At 47.9% G+C, this 15,968-nt stretch overlaps 1 protein-coding gene across 1 annotated transcript in view; it reads right to left on the bottom strand.

The window, feature by feature from the left end:
* The window catches only part of NWD1 (NACHT and WD repeat domain containing 1), a 78,697-nt gene extending 77,410 nt beyond the window's left edge, over nt 1–1,287 (bottom strand). Inside the window, 2 exon segments of the mRNA XM_069589150.1 lie at nt 1,208–1,242; nt 1,245–1,287. Of these exon segments, the coding sequence (XP_069445251.1) occupies nt 1,208–1,242; nt 1,245–1,287 (78 nt within the window).
* Nucleotides 1,288–15,968: the final 14,681 nt, after the last annotated feature.

The following is a 15,968-nucleotide window of genomic DNA, read 5'->3' on the forward strand; positions in this document are numbered from 1 at the left end:
TCCACCTCTCCAGGCCACTGTCTCCCAGCCTGCGTCTTGGCGATGTTTATTGCCTTAGTCGCACATTAAAGGGACGCACACGGGGCGTTCCATCGGTGCTCAGCACCTTTGTCTTCCTGGTCTGCCACTGAATCATGAATCATGATCAGTGAGGGCAGAGGCGAATTCCCTCCACAGCGTTGCCTCTTTCTTAGTAATGTAGAGGGACCTTCCTGGTGGTCCAGTGGCTAGACTCTCTGGATGACTGTTATAAATGGCAAAGAGATAGCATCAACTGAGGCTGAGACTCCAAAGATGGTTTATCAGTTTCCGCTTAGAAACATGCAGGCATCTACATCCCCACCCTGGGACTGGTGCCCTCTATCTAGGGCCCATGGTGACGGCCCAGCTGGTGCACGTATCACATGCATGCCCACCCAAATATCCCACAGCCCTCGTAGACACGCCCTAAAGCTGTTCCAGTGTAGGGAGGGCTGGAGGACAGGACAAAGCAACAACGAAAGTGATATGCAAGGCTTCCCTGGTGGCTCAGGGGTAAGGAGATACAGGTTTGACCCCTGACCCAGGAAGACCCCACATGCCACAGAGCAACTCACCCCTTGCACCAGAACTACTGAGCCAGTGCTTGAGAGCCCGGGAGCCACAGCTGCTGAAGCTCACATGTCCTAAAGCCCATGCCCCACAGCAAGGGAAGCCACCGCAATGAGAAGCCTGCGTCATCCATCACACCAGCAGCCCCCACCGTCATTTGTTAAAGTACTTTTCCTTATTGATTCACTTATTTGGCTGTGCTAGGTCTAGGGGTGGCATGTGAGCTCTTAGCTACAGCATGTGGGGTCTAACTCCCTGACCAGGGATCGAACCTGGGTCCCCTGCATTGGGAGCAACGAAGAGTAGCCCCTGCTCTCTGCAACTAGAGAAAGCCCACGTACAGCAATGAAGACCCAGCACAGCCAAAAAGAAAAAGACAGTACATCTTTTTTTTTTTTTTTAAGTGACATGCCCAAGGAGCAGAGTTGCAAGGCATTCACTCGTAGTACTTTGCCACACCACCTGGGCAGACTGCAGTGCCCATGGCCATGACCTCTCCACCTGCCTTCTTTAGAGGACTTTCATCTGTAATTCTGGGGTGGAGCCCCTCTGAGCAGGGAGCCCGTATGACTGCCCGGGTTGCTGAGACAGTGAGCGGGGGAGGGTGGGTCGTTACCTCGAACATCAGGCCATGCTTCTGGCAGAAGGTCTGCACTTCAGGGTAGGCGGTGCTCTGTAGGGCTTCCCTCTCTGCATCCATATCTGCAAGGAACGGCATGGAGGCTAGGAACCGGAAAAACTCAGAACTCGTCCCTGCCTCGCAGCTCTGCTTTTAGCCTCAGGTGCTCCTACAGAGGAAAGCTATGATAAACCTAGTGTGTCCGCTCAGCCACTTTAGTTGTGTCTGACTCTGTGTGACCCTGTAGACCGTAGCCTAGCCTTCCAGGCTCCTCTGTCCATGGTGATTCTCCAGGCAAGAATACTGGAGTGGGTTGCCATTCCCTTCTTCAGGGGATCTTCCCAATGCAGGGATGGAACCTGCGTCTCTTACATATCCTGTGTTGGCGGGTGGGTTCTTTACCACTGGCGCCAGCAAACCTAGACAGTGTATTAAAAAGCAAAGACACCAGTTTGCCAACAAAGGTCTGTATAGTCAAGGCTATATTCTTTCCAGTAATCATGAACAGATGTGAGAGCTGGACCATAAAGAAGGCTGAGCACTGAAGAACTGATGCTTTTGAATTGTGCTGGAGAAGACTTTTGAGAGTCCCTTGGCCTGCAAGGAGATCCAACAAGTCAATCCTAAAGGGAATCAACACTGAATACTCATTGGAAGGACTGATGCTGAAGCTGCAGCTCCAATACTTTGGCCTCCTGAGGTGAAGAGCTGACTCACTGGAAAAGGCCCTGATGCTGGGAAAGATCGAGAAGGACAAAAGGGCGACAGAGGATGAGATGGTTGGATGGATCCATCACCGACTCAATGGATGTGAACTTGGGCCAAGTTCATGTCCAAGGGACAGGGAGGCCTGGCATTCTGCAGTCTGTGGGGTTGCAAAGAGTCAGACACAATTTGGTGACTGAACAGAACAACTCTTACGGAAGCTAGGACCCTTCATGAAGAATCAAAAGCTGCAAAAAATAGGAGGCATGCCAGAAAGACCAACTATGCCTGGGACTTTCCTAGTGTTAGTGCTAAAAATCCCACATCCCAGGAAACCGCTCAGACCCAGCTAACCAGTATGGTTGTTCACCTTTGGTTAGGGTTGCCAGATAAAATACAGGACACCCAATTGATTTGCATTTCAGATAAGTAATGAGAAGCCTGATAGCATAAGTATAGCCCACTCCCTGAACTCCAGAATGTGCATTTCTGATAAGCCCTGTTCCATGTGTAACACAAATCGCTTGTTAGCATAAGTACGTCCCTCTCTGCACACTGGCGGTGGTGGGTTACTCACTCAGTCGTGTCTGACTCTTTGTGACCTCATGGACTGCCAGGCCCTTCTGTCCATGGGATTTCCCAGGCAAGAATATTGGACTGGGTCACTATTTCCTTCTCCAAGGGATTTTTCTGACCCAGGGATCAAATCCATGTCTCCTACATTGCAGGCAGTCTTCCTTGCATGCAGATTCTTTACTGCTGAGCCACTAGGGAAGCCTCTCTGCACGCTATCTTATTCTAAAAGATCATTGGTTGTTTATTTCAAATGCAAATTGAGCTGGGTGTTCTGGTTTTGTTGGTTACGGTGGTGGTTTGGTTTCTTATTTTTTATAAATCTGGCAACCCTGCCTAGGGTAAATCTGGATTCTAAGATTATTTTCTTAGAATCTTACACTTGCCTTCATTGTATGGCCTTGTGCCAAGCATCATGCTATCCTTGGCTTCCTCCTCTGTAAAAAGGGGGTGATGCCTCTACTCTGCAGGGCTACAAGCTCCCCAAAGTCAAAAACCTCTGCTCTGTCTAAGTCATTGCTAATTTCTCAGCACTCAACACAGGCACTCAATAAATGTTGATGCAACCATTGAGGCTGCACTTACTGTAATGTAAGCATTCAAGAATTATTTGCTTTCTCCACGGCCAGGGGAAGGTCACTTGAGCATCCATGAAAGGACTCCTAAAGCCGCTAGTACAAAGAAGCTGCCTGGGTCCTTGCATAGGCACTGACCTGATGCCAATCTCGGACCTGTCTCCCACTCCCTTCCTGTGCCTGTCCTGTGAATTCCACAGTTTATTTATATTTGTCCATAAAATGTCCACTGTGAAGTTACTTTATGTCCGAACACTAAAAAGGATCCCTGGTGGTCCAGTGGTTAAGACACAGGTTCAATCCCTGGTCAGGGAACTAAGATCCTGTGGCATGCGTGCTAAGTTACTTTAGCCATGTCCGACTCTTTCCGACCCCATGGACTATAGCGAGCCAGGCTCCTCTGTCTATGGGATTCTCCAGGCAAGAATACTGATGTGGGTTGCCATTTCCTCCTCGAAGGGATCTTCCTGACCCAGGGATCGAATCCGAATCTCTTGTGTCTCCTGCAGTGGCAGGCAGATTCTTTACCACCTGGGAAGCCCCAAGATCCCGCAAGACAAAAATGCCAAAAAAAAAAGCATCACGGACACAATGGCAAACAGTGCATATGGAGAGAATGCAGCTTGCTGGAGCCGGCCCCTGCTGTCCTGGGAGAGCTGACTGCTAAACCATCAGGAATTTTGTTAAAACAGCCATTGTGAAAAATTAGCTTCTCGGGTGACTCAGTGGTAAAGAACCCATGTGCTAACGCAGGAGACTCAGGCTCAATCCCTGGGTCGAGAAGATCTCCTGGAGAAGGAAATGGCAACCCACTCCAGTATACTTGCCTGGAAAATCCCATGGACGGAGGAGCCCGACAGGCTACCGTCCATGGGATCGCAAAAGAGTCAGACATGACTTAACTAAACAACAACGACATGAAAAATTAAACTATCTAAACTTAGGATGAAACACATTATAGTAAAAGCGGAGATTGCAAATACTTAGACCTCATCACTTCTGAATTATTTTACTACCCTTGACCATGGATTCTGCTCTTGAGTTTGTTTACAGCTATTGATTTTGCATTAGGGAAATATTCGAGGATGGTGAGCTACCCAACATATCTGACTCCGTGTTTATGAGGTCACCCCAGGATAGCTTGAAATTGACCGTGGTGGGAGAATTTACACCACAGAAATTGGCAGACAGTATAAATCAGGGGGTTTTGTTTTAATTTTTGGAGAACAGGTTATTAAACACTTGCCAGCACACACTGTGAACTCTTTGCCTTCATGGAGCTTATAACCTGGTTGGAGGAGTCATGCATTAGATAAACAGATCAGCTGAATAACTACAGCTTATGGGGCTTGGGGCTTCATAGTTTCCTGGGCCTATTGGAGCTCAGTGTGACTATAACATGTGGGTGAGGTGAGAGTTATACCAGATAAAGTTGAGGAGTAAACCGGATCCTGTCATACAGAGTTTTGTAGCTGTGGGAAGACTCGGGCACTTTTTAAGTCTAGCTTAGAACATTTATCATTAATATTAGTTGAGGTATCATTTGCTACTCACAACAACTCTCTCAAGTCAGGCTCTGAGGCTGGCTGATGGAGGAGGGAGCAAAGGGTCAGGGACGCTCTCCCTCACCAGTTCCTATGTGTGTGGGTCACTGGCCGGGCTGCGCTCACATCCAGGTCTAGAAGATGCTGTGAGCCATGCCCACTGGCCCTGGCACCCCCCGACCTCCCAGTCCGGCCCTGTCCCTTACCTGAGACCGTAGAGCTGATAAAGATGGCCACGCTTCTGGATGCAGGCGCTGGGAGGGGGCCTGCCTGACCCTGGAGAAGTCGCCGGCGGGTGCCTGGGCTTAGGGGGCTGCAGTTCATGCTGCCCACTCACCTGGACAATCTTTCCCCAGGAAAAGGCCAGGGCCTCAGACACCTCACACCAGTGGCCAGATGGCCTTCCTAGGAGGCCAGCCGGGCAGGGCCATCTGCAGTGGGGTACCTCTCTCACCCTCTTAGGTTTCTTGACCACCTGCAGCCTCTGTCACCTCCAGAGCCCCTGGGGAGATGAACCAGCGGCTCTTCACGCCTCCACTTGGTCTACGAAACCTAATGGGGGGAGATGTTGGACAGTGGCCTCCCAGCCGACATCCCCTGGATGTTGACTCCGCCAGGCACCCGAGCCTTTTCCCCCTCAACCAACAGCTCCTCGCCCTGGGAGCTCATCAGTAGCCACAGTAACTGTGGTTTCCTGGCACTCAGCTTTGGAGCCCAGGGACCAACCAGCCTCCCAAACACCTGGGTCCCCTGGGGCTCCATGGAAATTGAGCCCTGGCCCAGGCGTGCAGGGGGAGGCTGTGCGATACTGGGAGCGGTGCCAAACCCTGGCAGGGCAGGCAAGAACGACAAACTCGGGGGAACCCTGATCCCATCCTGTGCTCACTGTGCTCTCCAGTGGAGTACGGGCACAAGGTGTACTATTTAAGCTGGCAGTTCTCAACTGGGGGCCGTTTTGCACCCCGCCAGGGGACACTTGCAATGTCTGAAGACATTTTTGGTTGTCACGACTGGGGGAGGAGAAGCTCTTGGCATCTAGAAAGTAGGACCCAAGGATGCTGCCCAACACCCCGCAAGGCACAGGACAGGGCCTCCACAGAGAACTATCTGTCCCCAAATGTCAGCAGCACTGAGAAACTGGAGCACCAACTTTAAATCAACTCTAGCTGAATCTCCTTGCCTGCAGGAGGTATGGAACCTGAGGCCTGCTCTCCTTGAGAAGGAGGGAGATTAGCAAGTCTCCGGAGGGGCAGTTAAGGACCTACCCACCTGGAACTGACTGAGGGATTTCTCTCACGGCCTGGTGGTTAAGACTCCACGCTTCTAATCCAAGGGGAGCAAGTTTGATCCCTGATTAACATCCCATATGCCGGTCAAGGTCAAAAAAACAAAAAGGAAGCAACCGAGATGTGCTGTTTGAAATAATCAAATACACCATTTGGAACAACGTGGATGGAGCTTGAGGGCATTACACTGGGTGAAACAAGTCAGAGAAAGAAAACTGCTCCAAGACCTCACTTCTACGTGAAATCCAAAAAGAGCCCAACTCGGGGGCTTCACTGGTGGTCCAGTGGTTAATAGTCTGCCTTCCAAGGCAGGAGATGCAGGTTCGATCCCTGGTTAGGGAACTAAGGACCCACATGCTGCTGGGAAACTAAGCCCACGTGTCGCAGCTACTGAACCTGCATGCCCTGGAGCCTGTGCTGCCCAACAGGGAAGCTCACGTGTTGCAAAAAAGACCCAGCACAAACCACCACACAAAAGAAGCCCAACTCAGAGCAGAGAGGAGAGTGGTGGGTGCCAGGACTGTAAGGTGGGGAGATGGGGAGAGGTCGGCCAAGGGGTACAAGCTTCCAGTCATGAGTCAGTCCACGGATCTAATGTGCAGCTTGACGATTACCGTTAACAGTACTGTGCTATGTTGCGTTATACACCTGGAAGTTCCTAAGAGAGTTAGATGTCCTCACCACAAAAATGAAATGGTAATTATGTGACACGTGTTAGCTAATGCTACTGTGGGTAGCCATCCTGTAATAAATAAGTGCATCATTTGGACATGATACACCCTAAACTTACGCAATGTTATATGTCGATTGTATTTCAATAAAGCCTGGGGAAAAATTTTTTTTTTAAATGAGCAGGACCCCTCAGTGCTGACAAACCACAGACTGGAGGAATGGATCCCTTGGTGTCCACGGGTTTGCTTGAAATGCTGACTCCTCCATTGCCTTGCTGGGGGACTTAAGCCAACAGCCTCTTTCCCGGGACACCAGCTGCCAGCTTGTGGTAAATGGAAGTGAGAACCACTCCCGGGTGGGCTAGGGTGAGAAGAGGAGGCTCTCATCTCAGGAACAACACATAAGGAAGAAAGCACAATGTGCCTGACAACCAAAAAAAAAAATACCCAAAGTTCCATGAGGAATCAAATGTGAACAAGGCCTTTGGGAGAGAGGTATGTAAGTACCCGCCTTAGCTCAGCTCGTTGCTCTGCGATGACCTAGAGGGGTGGGAAGGAGAAGCGGGAGAGAGGCTCAGGTGGGGAGGGTTTATATACATACGTATGACTGATTCACTTCATTGTACAGCAGAAACTAACACAGCATTGTAAAGCAATGATACTCCAATCAAAAAAATAAAGAAAAAGGGACTTCCTTGGGGATCCAGTGGTTAAGGCGCCATGCTCCTAAGGCAGGGGGCTCGGGGTTGATCCCTCGTTGGGCAATGAAGATCCCACATCCCACATGTGTGGTCAGAAAAATAAAGAATGAAAATATGATCTGCTTTTCCACTTGTTCATATATATATTTTTTAAAGGCCCCACTTTACGTACAGGCACTCAAGAAATAGTTTTACCTAACAGCCTGAACTTTTGCTCATCTTTTTCTTCTCTGCTCCAACTTCCCTTCCCTGCTTTGTCTATCCAGAAAGGCCTTGCTGTTCAGAGGTCTCCAGGACCACTCTAAGTTTGGAGGATTCCCTAGGAGGACTCACAGAATTCACAAATGCTGTTTCACTCACCCTGACAGTTTATTACAGCAAAAAGTTAAAGTGTTAGTTGCTCAGTCATGTCCAACTCTTTGCGACCCCATGGACTATTACCCTGCCAGGCTCCTCTGTCCATAGAATTCTCCAGGCAAGAATACTGGAGTGGGTTGCCATTCCCTTCTGCAGGGCATCTTTCGGACCCAGGGATTGAGCCCACATCTACTGCCTCTCCTGCACTGACAAAGAGATTCTTTACTACTGAGCCACCTGGGAAGCCAGTTTCAGTTCAGTTCAGTCACTCAGTCATGTCCAATTCTCTGTGACCCCATGGACTGCAGCACACCAGGCTTCTCTGTCCATCACCAACTCCTGGAGCTTGCTCAAACTTAAGTCCCTTGAGTCGGTGATGTCATCCAACCGTCTCAGTCTCTGTTGTCCCCTTCTCCTCAGGTCTAATGCTGGCCAATATATCTCAGCCTTTGCATACGCCATACTTGAACTCCCATGCTGCACCTTTTCAAGTTACGCACATTCCACCTTAAATGCCACTTCCTGAGAGGCTCTCTCTGACCATGCCATTGCTCCTTGACCTCTCAAATTGCTCCCCGCACCATCACCCTATTTTAATTCTCTGCACAGTACTCACCACCAGCTGATGTTTCTTCTTCGTTTACTGTTTGTCCCTCCTATGAGAACGTGACGTCCGCGTCTGTGCCAGGTCAGCGTGCCTGGCACATAGTAGGTGCTGAGTCCATAACTGTCCAATCAGTCAGCTCATCCACAGTTATCCATCTTTCTCAACTCCTGTTGGTCACCTAAGGAGACAGCTAAGCAAGCCTGGATTCCCCAGGAAGGACAGAGGTTTTCCTTGGGGGCTCCAGCCTGCCTTCAGCTCCTACTGGTGGTGAAAGGGCCAATTTAGAATCTTCTGGGGAAGTAGGCTGGAGAAGAAAGTTTCCTGGGCTCGGCATTGCCTGAAAGGCATGCCCCCAGCAACCCTAGTAACTTTTGTCTTAGGCACTTCACAGGTCTTTCTCTGCCAATTCCCCCAGCAACTAGGATAATGAAAGAAATTGTTTGGCTCTCCAGCCCTGGCTAGGCTGGGCACTTAGCCAGACTTGGCGGTTAACTGTTGTGTGCTGGCTAATGGGCTCATCCTAGCAGATGCCCTTTGTGGAGGGCAGTCCTCCCAACAACCTCGAGAGGCACACGCCATAATCCCGTCCCACCAATGAGGAGTGCGTGTATTTGTCGCTCAGTCGTGTCCAACTCTTTGCGCCCCCATTGACTGTAGCCCGCCAGGCTCCTCTGTCCATGGGACTCTCCAGGCAAGAGTACTGGAGTGAGTTGCCATTCCCTTTCTCCAGGGGATCTTCCCAACCCAGGAATTAAACCTGGGTATCCTGCATTGCAGGCAGATTCTTTATTGTCTAAACCATCAGGGAAGGCTGCCAATGAAGGAAATGAGGTCCAAAGAGATGTAACCCCTTGTTCAGGCCACTTGGCTTCCCTGGGCTTAAATTTTCTCACCCACCTTCCTGGTGGGTGAGAATGAAATGTACTTACAGAGACTGTGAGGCTAGCACCACGCCTGGTTTTTGCAAAGACCCCATGAAATGCTGGTTGTGATTCACTGCTATTTTTATTTATTTATTTATTTGGTTGTGCCAAGTCTTAGTTGCTGGCACAGGAAATCTTTGATCCTCAGGAGAAGGCAATGGCACCCCATTCCAGTACTCTTGCCTGGAAAATCCCATGGATGGAGGAGCCTGGTGGGCTGCAGTCCATGGGGTTGCTGGGAGTCAGACATGACTGAGCGACTTCACTTTCACTTTTCACTTTCATGCATTGGAGAAGGAAATGGCAACCCACTCTGGTGTTCTTGCCTGGAGAATCCCGGGGATGGGGCAGCCTGGTGGACTGCCGTCTATGGGGTCGCGCAGAGTCGGACACGATGGAAGCGACTCAGCAACAGCAGCAGCAGCAGCATTGTGGTGTGCAGGATTTTCAGTCGTAGCACCTGAACTGTTGGTTGCGGCATGTGGGATCTAGTTCCCTGACCAGGGATCGAATTCCGCCCCCTCTCCCCCACCCCCCGCCCCGTCCCATTAAGAGCAAGGACTCTTAGCCATTGGACCACTGGAGAAATCCTGTTAATGACTGTTTTTGCTAGCGGAAACATGAACTGAAACCACCCACCCTGTCCAGGCACTATAGTAACAATTTGTGTGAGTTACTCTGTGACAGGAGGTCCTAGTAAGGAACATGGAACTAACAAGCCATCACCAACTGGAAGAATTTGGGAAAGGTCAAAAGGAGATGCCCACATGTCCTACCAACCTCCTAGAACCCACCTCACTGGAATCCATCTTGGCTGAGTGATGCATGCACTGCCAGGAAGGACACTGAGTCAGAATGCTGGCCAGAGATAAGCCTCAAACTAATTCCATCATCATAAGCTTGAAAGTGGGAGCCACGTGGCAGAGAAATCCTTCAGCTTTTCCTTACCCTCCTGCTCTCCTCCAGGGCGCCCCTTCCCAATAAATTCTCTTGTTTTGCCAGCACGTGTATCTCCTGGACAACTCATTCCCAAGTGTTAGACAAGAGCCCACTCTCGGGCCCTCGGAGGGGTTCCCCTTTCTGCAATGTTTTTACTAGCGCCTCCTCCACCCAACTAGTGGCACAGTCAGGAATCAAAGGTTCCAACTGTCGAAGTTTCAGCCACAGTTAACGAACTCCAAGTCTCTAGAGCACAGTGTCTCAGCCTTGGCTCTGCTGACTTTGGAGCTGGATCATTCTTTGTTGGGGAGCCATTCTGTACACTGCGGTATATTGAACAGCATCCTGGCCTCCACACACTAGGTGCCGGTAGCGCCACCCTCTCAAAAATGTTTCCTACCTGGCCAGGTACACCCTGTGTGGTAGAGTCCGCACCTCCTGCTCCTGGTTGAGAACCATCCCTCCACTCTGTTACTATACTCCTGTTTCAGGCGTGCTTGCTCAACCACTGTTGTGTCCGACTCTGCGGCGCCATGGACTGTAGCCCGCCAGGCTCCTCTGTCCATGGGATTCTCCAGGCAAGAATACTGGAGTGGGTAGCCATTCCCTTCTCCAGGGGATCTTCCCCACCCAGGGATCAAACCCACATCTCCTGCATCTTCTGCCCTGGCAGGCAGATTCTTTACCACTGTGCCGCCTGGGAAGCTCACGTTACCATAGCCGTATTATTTTCTAAATTATTTTTTGTCTTTTATTCTTTAATATCTATTGGAGTATAGTTGATTTACAGTGTTGTCTTAGCTACTGATGCTGAATGTTCGTTACTGATGTTCGTTAACTGTTGCTGAATCAGTTATACATATATACGTAAAGCCACTCTTTTTAAGATTCTTTTTCCATATGGGTCATTACAGGGCACAAGCAGAGTTCCTTGTGCTATACAGTAGATTCTTACCAGCTACCTATTTGATGTATAGTAGTGTGCTGGGCTTCCCTGGTGGCTCAGTGAAAAAGAATCTGTCTGCAATGCAGAAGACGTGGGTTCGATCCCTGGGTCAGGAAGACCCCCTGGAGAAGGAAATGGCAACCCACTCCAATATTCTTGCCTGGGAAATTCCATGAACAGAGGAGCCTAGTGCACTCCAGAGTCAGACAAGATTCAGACGCAGCTTAGCAACTAAACACCATCACAGTGTGTATATATCAATCTCCCACTTCACACATCCCCACCTCATTTTCTACTCTGGCAACTGCAAGGTACCTGGTAACCCATGAACAGTATGAAAAGGCAAAAAGATAGGACCCTGAAAGATGAACGTCCCAGGTTGGTAGGTGCCCAATATGCTACTGGAGATCAGTGAAGAAATAACTCCAGAAAGAATGAAGAGGCTGAGCAAAAGCAGAAACAACGCCCAGTTGTGGATGTGACTGGTGATGGAAGTAAAGTCTTTTGCTGTAAAGAGCAATATTGCATAGGAACCTGGAATGTCAGGTCCGTGAATCAAGGCAAATTGGAAGTGATCAAACAGGAGATGGCAAGAGTGAACATTGACATTTTAGGAATCAGCGAACTAAAATGGACTGGAATGAGTGAATTTAACTCAGATGACCATTATATCTACTACTGCGGGCAGGAATCTCTTAGAAGAAATGGAGTCGCCATCATGGTCAACAAGAGTCCGAAATGCAGGACTTGGATGCAATCTCAAAAATGACAGCATGATCTCTGTTTGTTTCCTAGGCAAACCATTCAATATCATGGTAATCCAAGTCTATGCCCCAACCAGTAACGCTGAAGAAGTTGAAGTTGAACGGTTCTATGAAGACCTACAAGACCTTCTATAACTAACACCCGAGAAAGATGTCATTTTCATTATAAGGGACAGGAATGCAAAAGGAGGAAGTCAAGAGATACCTGGAGTTACAGGAAAATTTGGCCTTAGAGTACAAAACAAAGCAGGTCAAAGGCTAACAGTTTTGCCAAGAGAACTCAGTATCACAGCAAACACCTTCTTTTAAGAACACAAGAGAAGACTCTACACATGGACATCACCAGATGGTCAATACCAAAATCAGATTGATTATATTCTTTGCAGCCAAAGATGGAGAAGCTCTATACAGTCAGCAAAAACAAGACTGGGAGCTGACTGTGGCTCAGATCATGAGCTCCTTATTGCCAAATTCAGACTTAAATTGAAGAAAGTAGGGAAAACCACTAGACCATTCAGATACGACCTAAATCAAATCCCTTACAACATACAGTGGAAGTGAAAAATAGATCTAAGGGATTAGATCTGATAGACAGAGTGCCTGAAGAACTATGGACAGAGGTTTGTGACATTGTACAGGAGACAGGGATCAAGACCATCCCCAAGGAAAAAAAATACAAAAAAGCAAAATGGCTGTTTGAGAAGGCCTTACAAATAGCTGTGAAAAGAAGAGAAGCTAAAGGCAAAGGAGAAAAGGAAAGATACACCCATTTGAATGCAGAATTCCAAAGAATAGCAGGGAGAGATAAGAAAGCCTTCCTCAGCGATCAATGCAAAGAAATAGAGGCAAACAACAGAATGGGAAAGACTAGAGATCTCTTCAAGAAAATTAGAGATACCAAGGGAATATTTCAGGCAAAGATGGGCTTAATAAAGGACAGAAATGGTGTGGACCTAACAGAAGCAGAAGATATTAAAAAGAGGTGGCAAGAATACACAGAAGAATTATACAAAAAAGATCTTCACCACCCAGATAATCATGATGGTGTGATCACTCACCTAGAGCCTGACATCCTAGAATGCGAAGTCAAATGAGTCTTAGGAAGCATCAGTACGAACAAAACTAGTGGAGGTGATGGAATTCCAGTTGAGCCATTTCAAGTCCTTAAAGATGATGCTGTGAAAGTGCTGCACTCAATATACCAGCAAACTTGGAAAACTCAGCAGTGGCCACAGGACTGGAAAAGGTCAGTTTCCATTCCAATCCCTAAGAAAGGCAATGCAAAAGAATGCTCAAGCTAACCCACAATTGCACTCATCTCAATGCTAGTAAAGTAATGCTCAAAATTCTCCAAGCCAGGCTTCAATAGTACGTGAACCGTGAACTTACAGATGTTCAAGCTGGATTTAGAAAAGGCAGAGGAACCAGAGATCAAATTGCCAACATCCACTGGATCATGGAAAAAGCAAGAGAGTTCCAGAAAAACATCTATTTCTGCTTTATTGACTACACCAAAGCCTTTGACTGTGTGGATCACAACAAACTGGAAAATTCTTAAATAGATGGGAATATCAGACCACCTGATCTGCCTTCTGAGAAATCTGTATGCAGGTCATGAAGCAACAGTTAGAACTGGACATGGAACAACAGAATTCGTTGGTTCCAAATTGGGAAAGGGGTACATCAAAGCTGTTTATTGTCACCCTTCTTATTTAACTTCTATGCAGAGTACATCATGAGAAATGCTGGACTGATGAAGCACAGGCTGGAATGAAGATTGCCAGGAGAAATACCAATAACCTCAGATATGCAGATGACACCACCCTTATGGCAGAAAGTGAAGAACTAAAGAGCCTCTTGATGAAAGTGAAAGAGGAGAGTGAAAATATTGGCTTAAAGCTCAACATTCAGAAAACTAAGATCATGGCATCTGGTCCCATCACTTCATGGCAAATAGATCCGGAAACAATGAAAATAGTGAGAGACTTTATTTTTTGGGCTCCAAAATCACTGCAGATGGTGAGTGCAGCCATGAAATTAAAAGACACTCGCTCCTTGGAAGAAAATCTATGACCAACCTAGACAGCATTTTAAAAAGCAGAGACATTACTTTGCCAACAAAGGTCTGTCTAGTCAAGGCTATGGTTTTTCCAGTGGTCATGTATGGATGTGAGAGATGGACTATAAAGAAAGCTAGGCGCCAAAGAATTGATGCTTTTGAACTGTGGTGTTGGAGAGGACTCACCAGAGTCCCTTGGACTGCAAGGAGATCCAACCAGTCCATTCTGAAGGACAATCAGTCCTGAACGTTCATTGGAGGGATGGATGCTGAAGCTGAAACTCCAATACTCTGGCCACCCTATGCAAAGAACTGACTCTTTTTAAAAAAACCCTGATGCTGGGAAAGATTGAAAGCAGGAGGAGAAGGGGACGACAGAGGATGAGATGGTTGGATGGCAGCACTGACTCTAGGACATGAGTTTGAGTAAGCTCCGGGAGTTGGTGATGGACAGGGAAGCCTAGCATGCTGCAGTCCATGAGGTTGCAGAGAGTTGGACATGACTGAGCAACTGAACTTGACTGAACCACAGGTTTGTTTTCTACATTTGTAATAGTCATATTAATGTATTTCGAGGGACTCCGAAGTTGCAGGTATTAATACACATACTGTCACCAATACTCCCTGAGGAGTGACCTGAGAAGTGACCTGAGGACTTCAGTTTGCTACCCTGCTTTTCTTAAAAATTTTACTTTTAGCTATGCTTGGTTTTCATTGTTGCATGAGGGCTTTCTCCAGTCTCCATAAGTGAGGGCTCCTCTCTCGTTGTGGCGTGCAGGCTTCTCATTGTCGTGACTTCTCTTACTGTGGAGACCCAGCTCTGGACTGTGGGCTCAGTAGCTGTAGCACACGGGCCCTAAAGCTCATGCTACCCTGGTTGCTTGATGAGGAAAATAAACCAGAGAAATTCAACAATTTGCCCAAGTTCTCTTGACAAGAGACTGATGGAACTGAGAGGCAACCCCCTCCTTTTCCGGCTATATTGGAATCCGTGTATTCAAAAATTCTTGGCAAAGGTTTTAAAGCATGATCCGGTGTTCTTGCCTGGAGAGTCCCAGGGATGGGGGAGCCTGGTGGGCTGCCGTCTATGGGGTCGCATAGAGTCGGACACGACTGAAGCGACTTAGCCACAGCAGCAGCAGCAATAGTAATGTGGTTAGTCTCCCCTCCTTCTCGTTTGCTGCAAGTCTTTATCTTTTAGAGACTCAAAATAAAATATTAACAGAATGATAAGCTTTACAGAAGGACTCGGATTTGCCTCGAAATAATCCTAGGTGAGGTGGATGGCCTAGAGTTGGCCAGGGGGTGATGGTGGTCAGGGCTGGGCCTGGGAACTCATTGTATCACTCTGCCTACTTTTATGAGGTTTTCAAATTCTCTGCAGTAAAATTGTCAAATATTCTTCTATCTGCACTCTGAGGAAATAGTCGTTATTATCACTGTGTACTGAGTCGGGATTGAGTCCTGGGCAGGGCATTTCCAAGGCTGCTCAGCCATCCGGGAAGCTTAACGTTATCATTTCCATCTCACAGAGGAGGAATCTGGTCTGGGAAACGTCAATAAATTGAATCAAGCACTTAGCGTGGAAGGTGCTGTGCTGAGCTTGAGCAGAGCTGCAGCGCCCCCTGGAGGTTATGGCTGGGCCTGCCTCGTGAACTTGAACAGGGTGCGAGTGGGTTGAGAACGTATGAGAGATGGTGGCTGCCCCGGGTGCAGCATCTGGGGACAGGGACACCAAAAGAACACAGCAGTAAAGATAAATAATGTTTTTTAGATTGTTGTAAAAGGATAAAAATATTTCCATGCAATATTTTTTTAGGAAATCAAAAGCAGTGCAGAAAAACCCACATAAATTAAATATCATAATTTAAAATACAGAGAGGTGGGAATTCCCCCGCGGTCCAGTGGTTAAGACTCTGCTCTTTCACTGCGGTGAGTCCAAGTTAGATCCTGGTGGGGGAACTAAGATCCCACAAACGGGGCAATATGACCCCGCCCCCCGCAAAAAAAAAAAAAAAAAAAAAAACCACCAACAAATAGAAAACAGTGAGGTGGGTGAAATGAGTACACAAATGCAGAATCCTCTTTTCATTAAGATTCTGATATTT

The sequence above is a fragment of the Ovis canadensis genome, chromosome 5 (genome assembly GCF_042477335.2).
Source record: "Ovis canadensis isolate MfBH-ARS-UI-01 breed Bighorn chromosome 5, ARS-UI_OviCan_v2, whole genome shotgun sequence".
NCBI classification, from domain to species: Eukaryota; Metazoa; Chordata; class Mammalia; order Artiodactyla; family Bovidae; genus Ovis; species Ovis canadensis.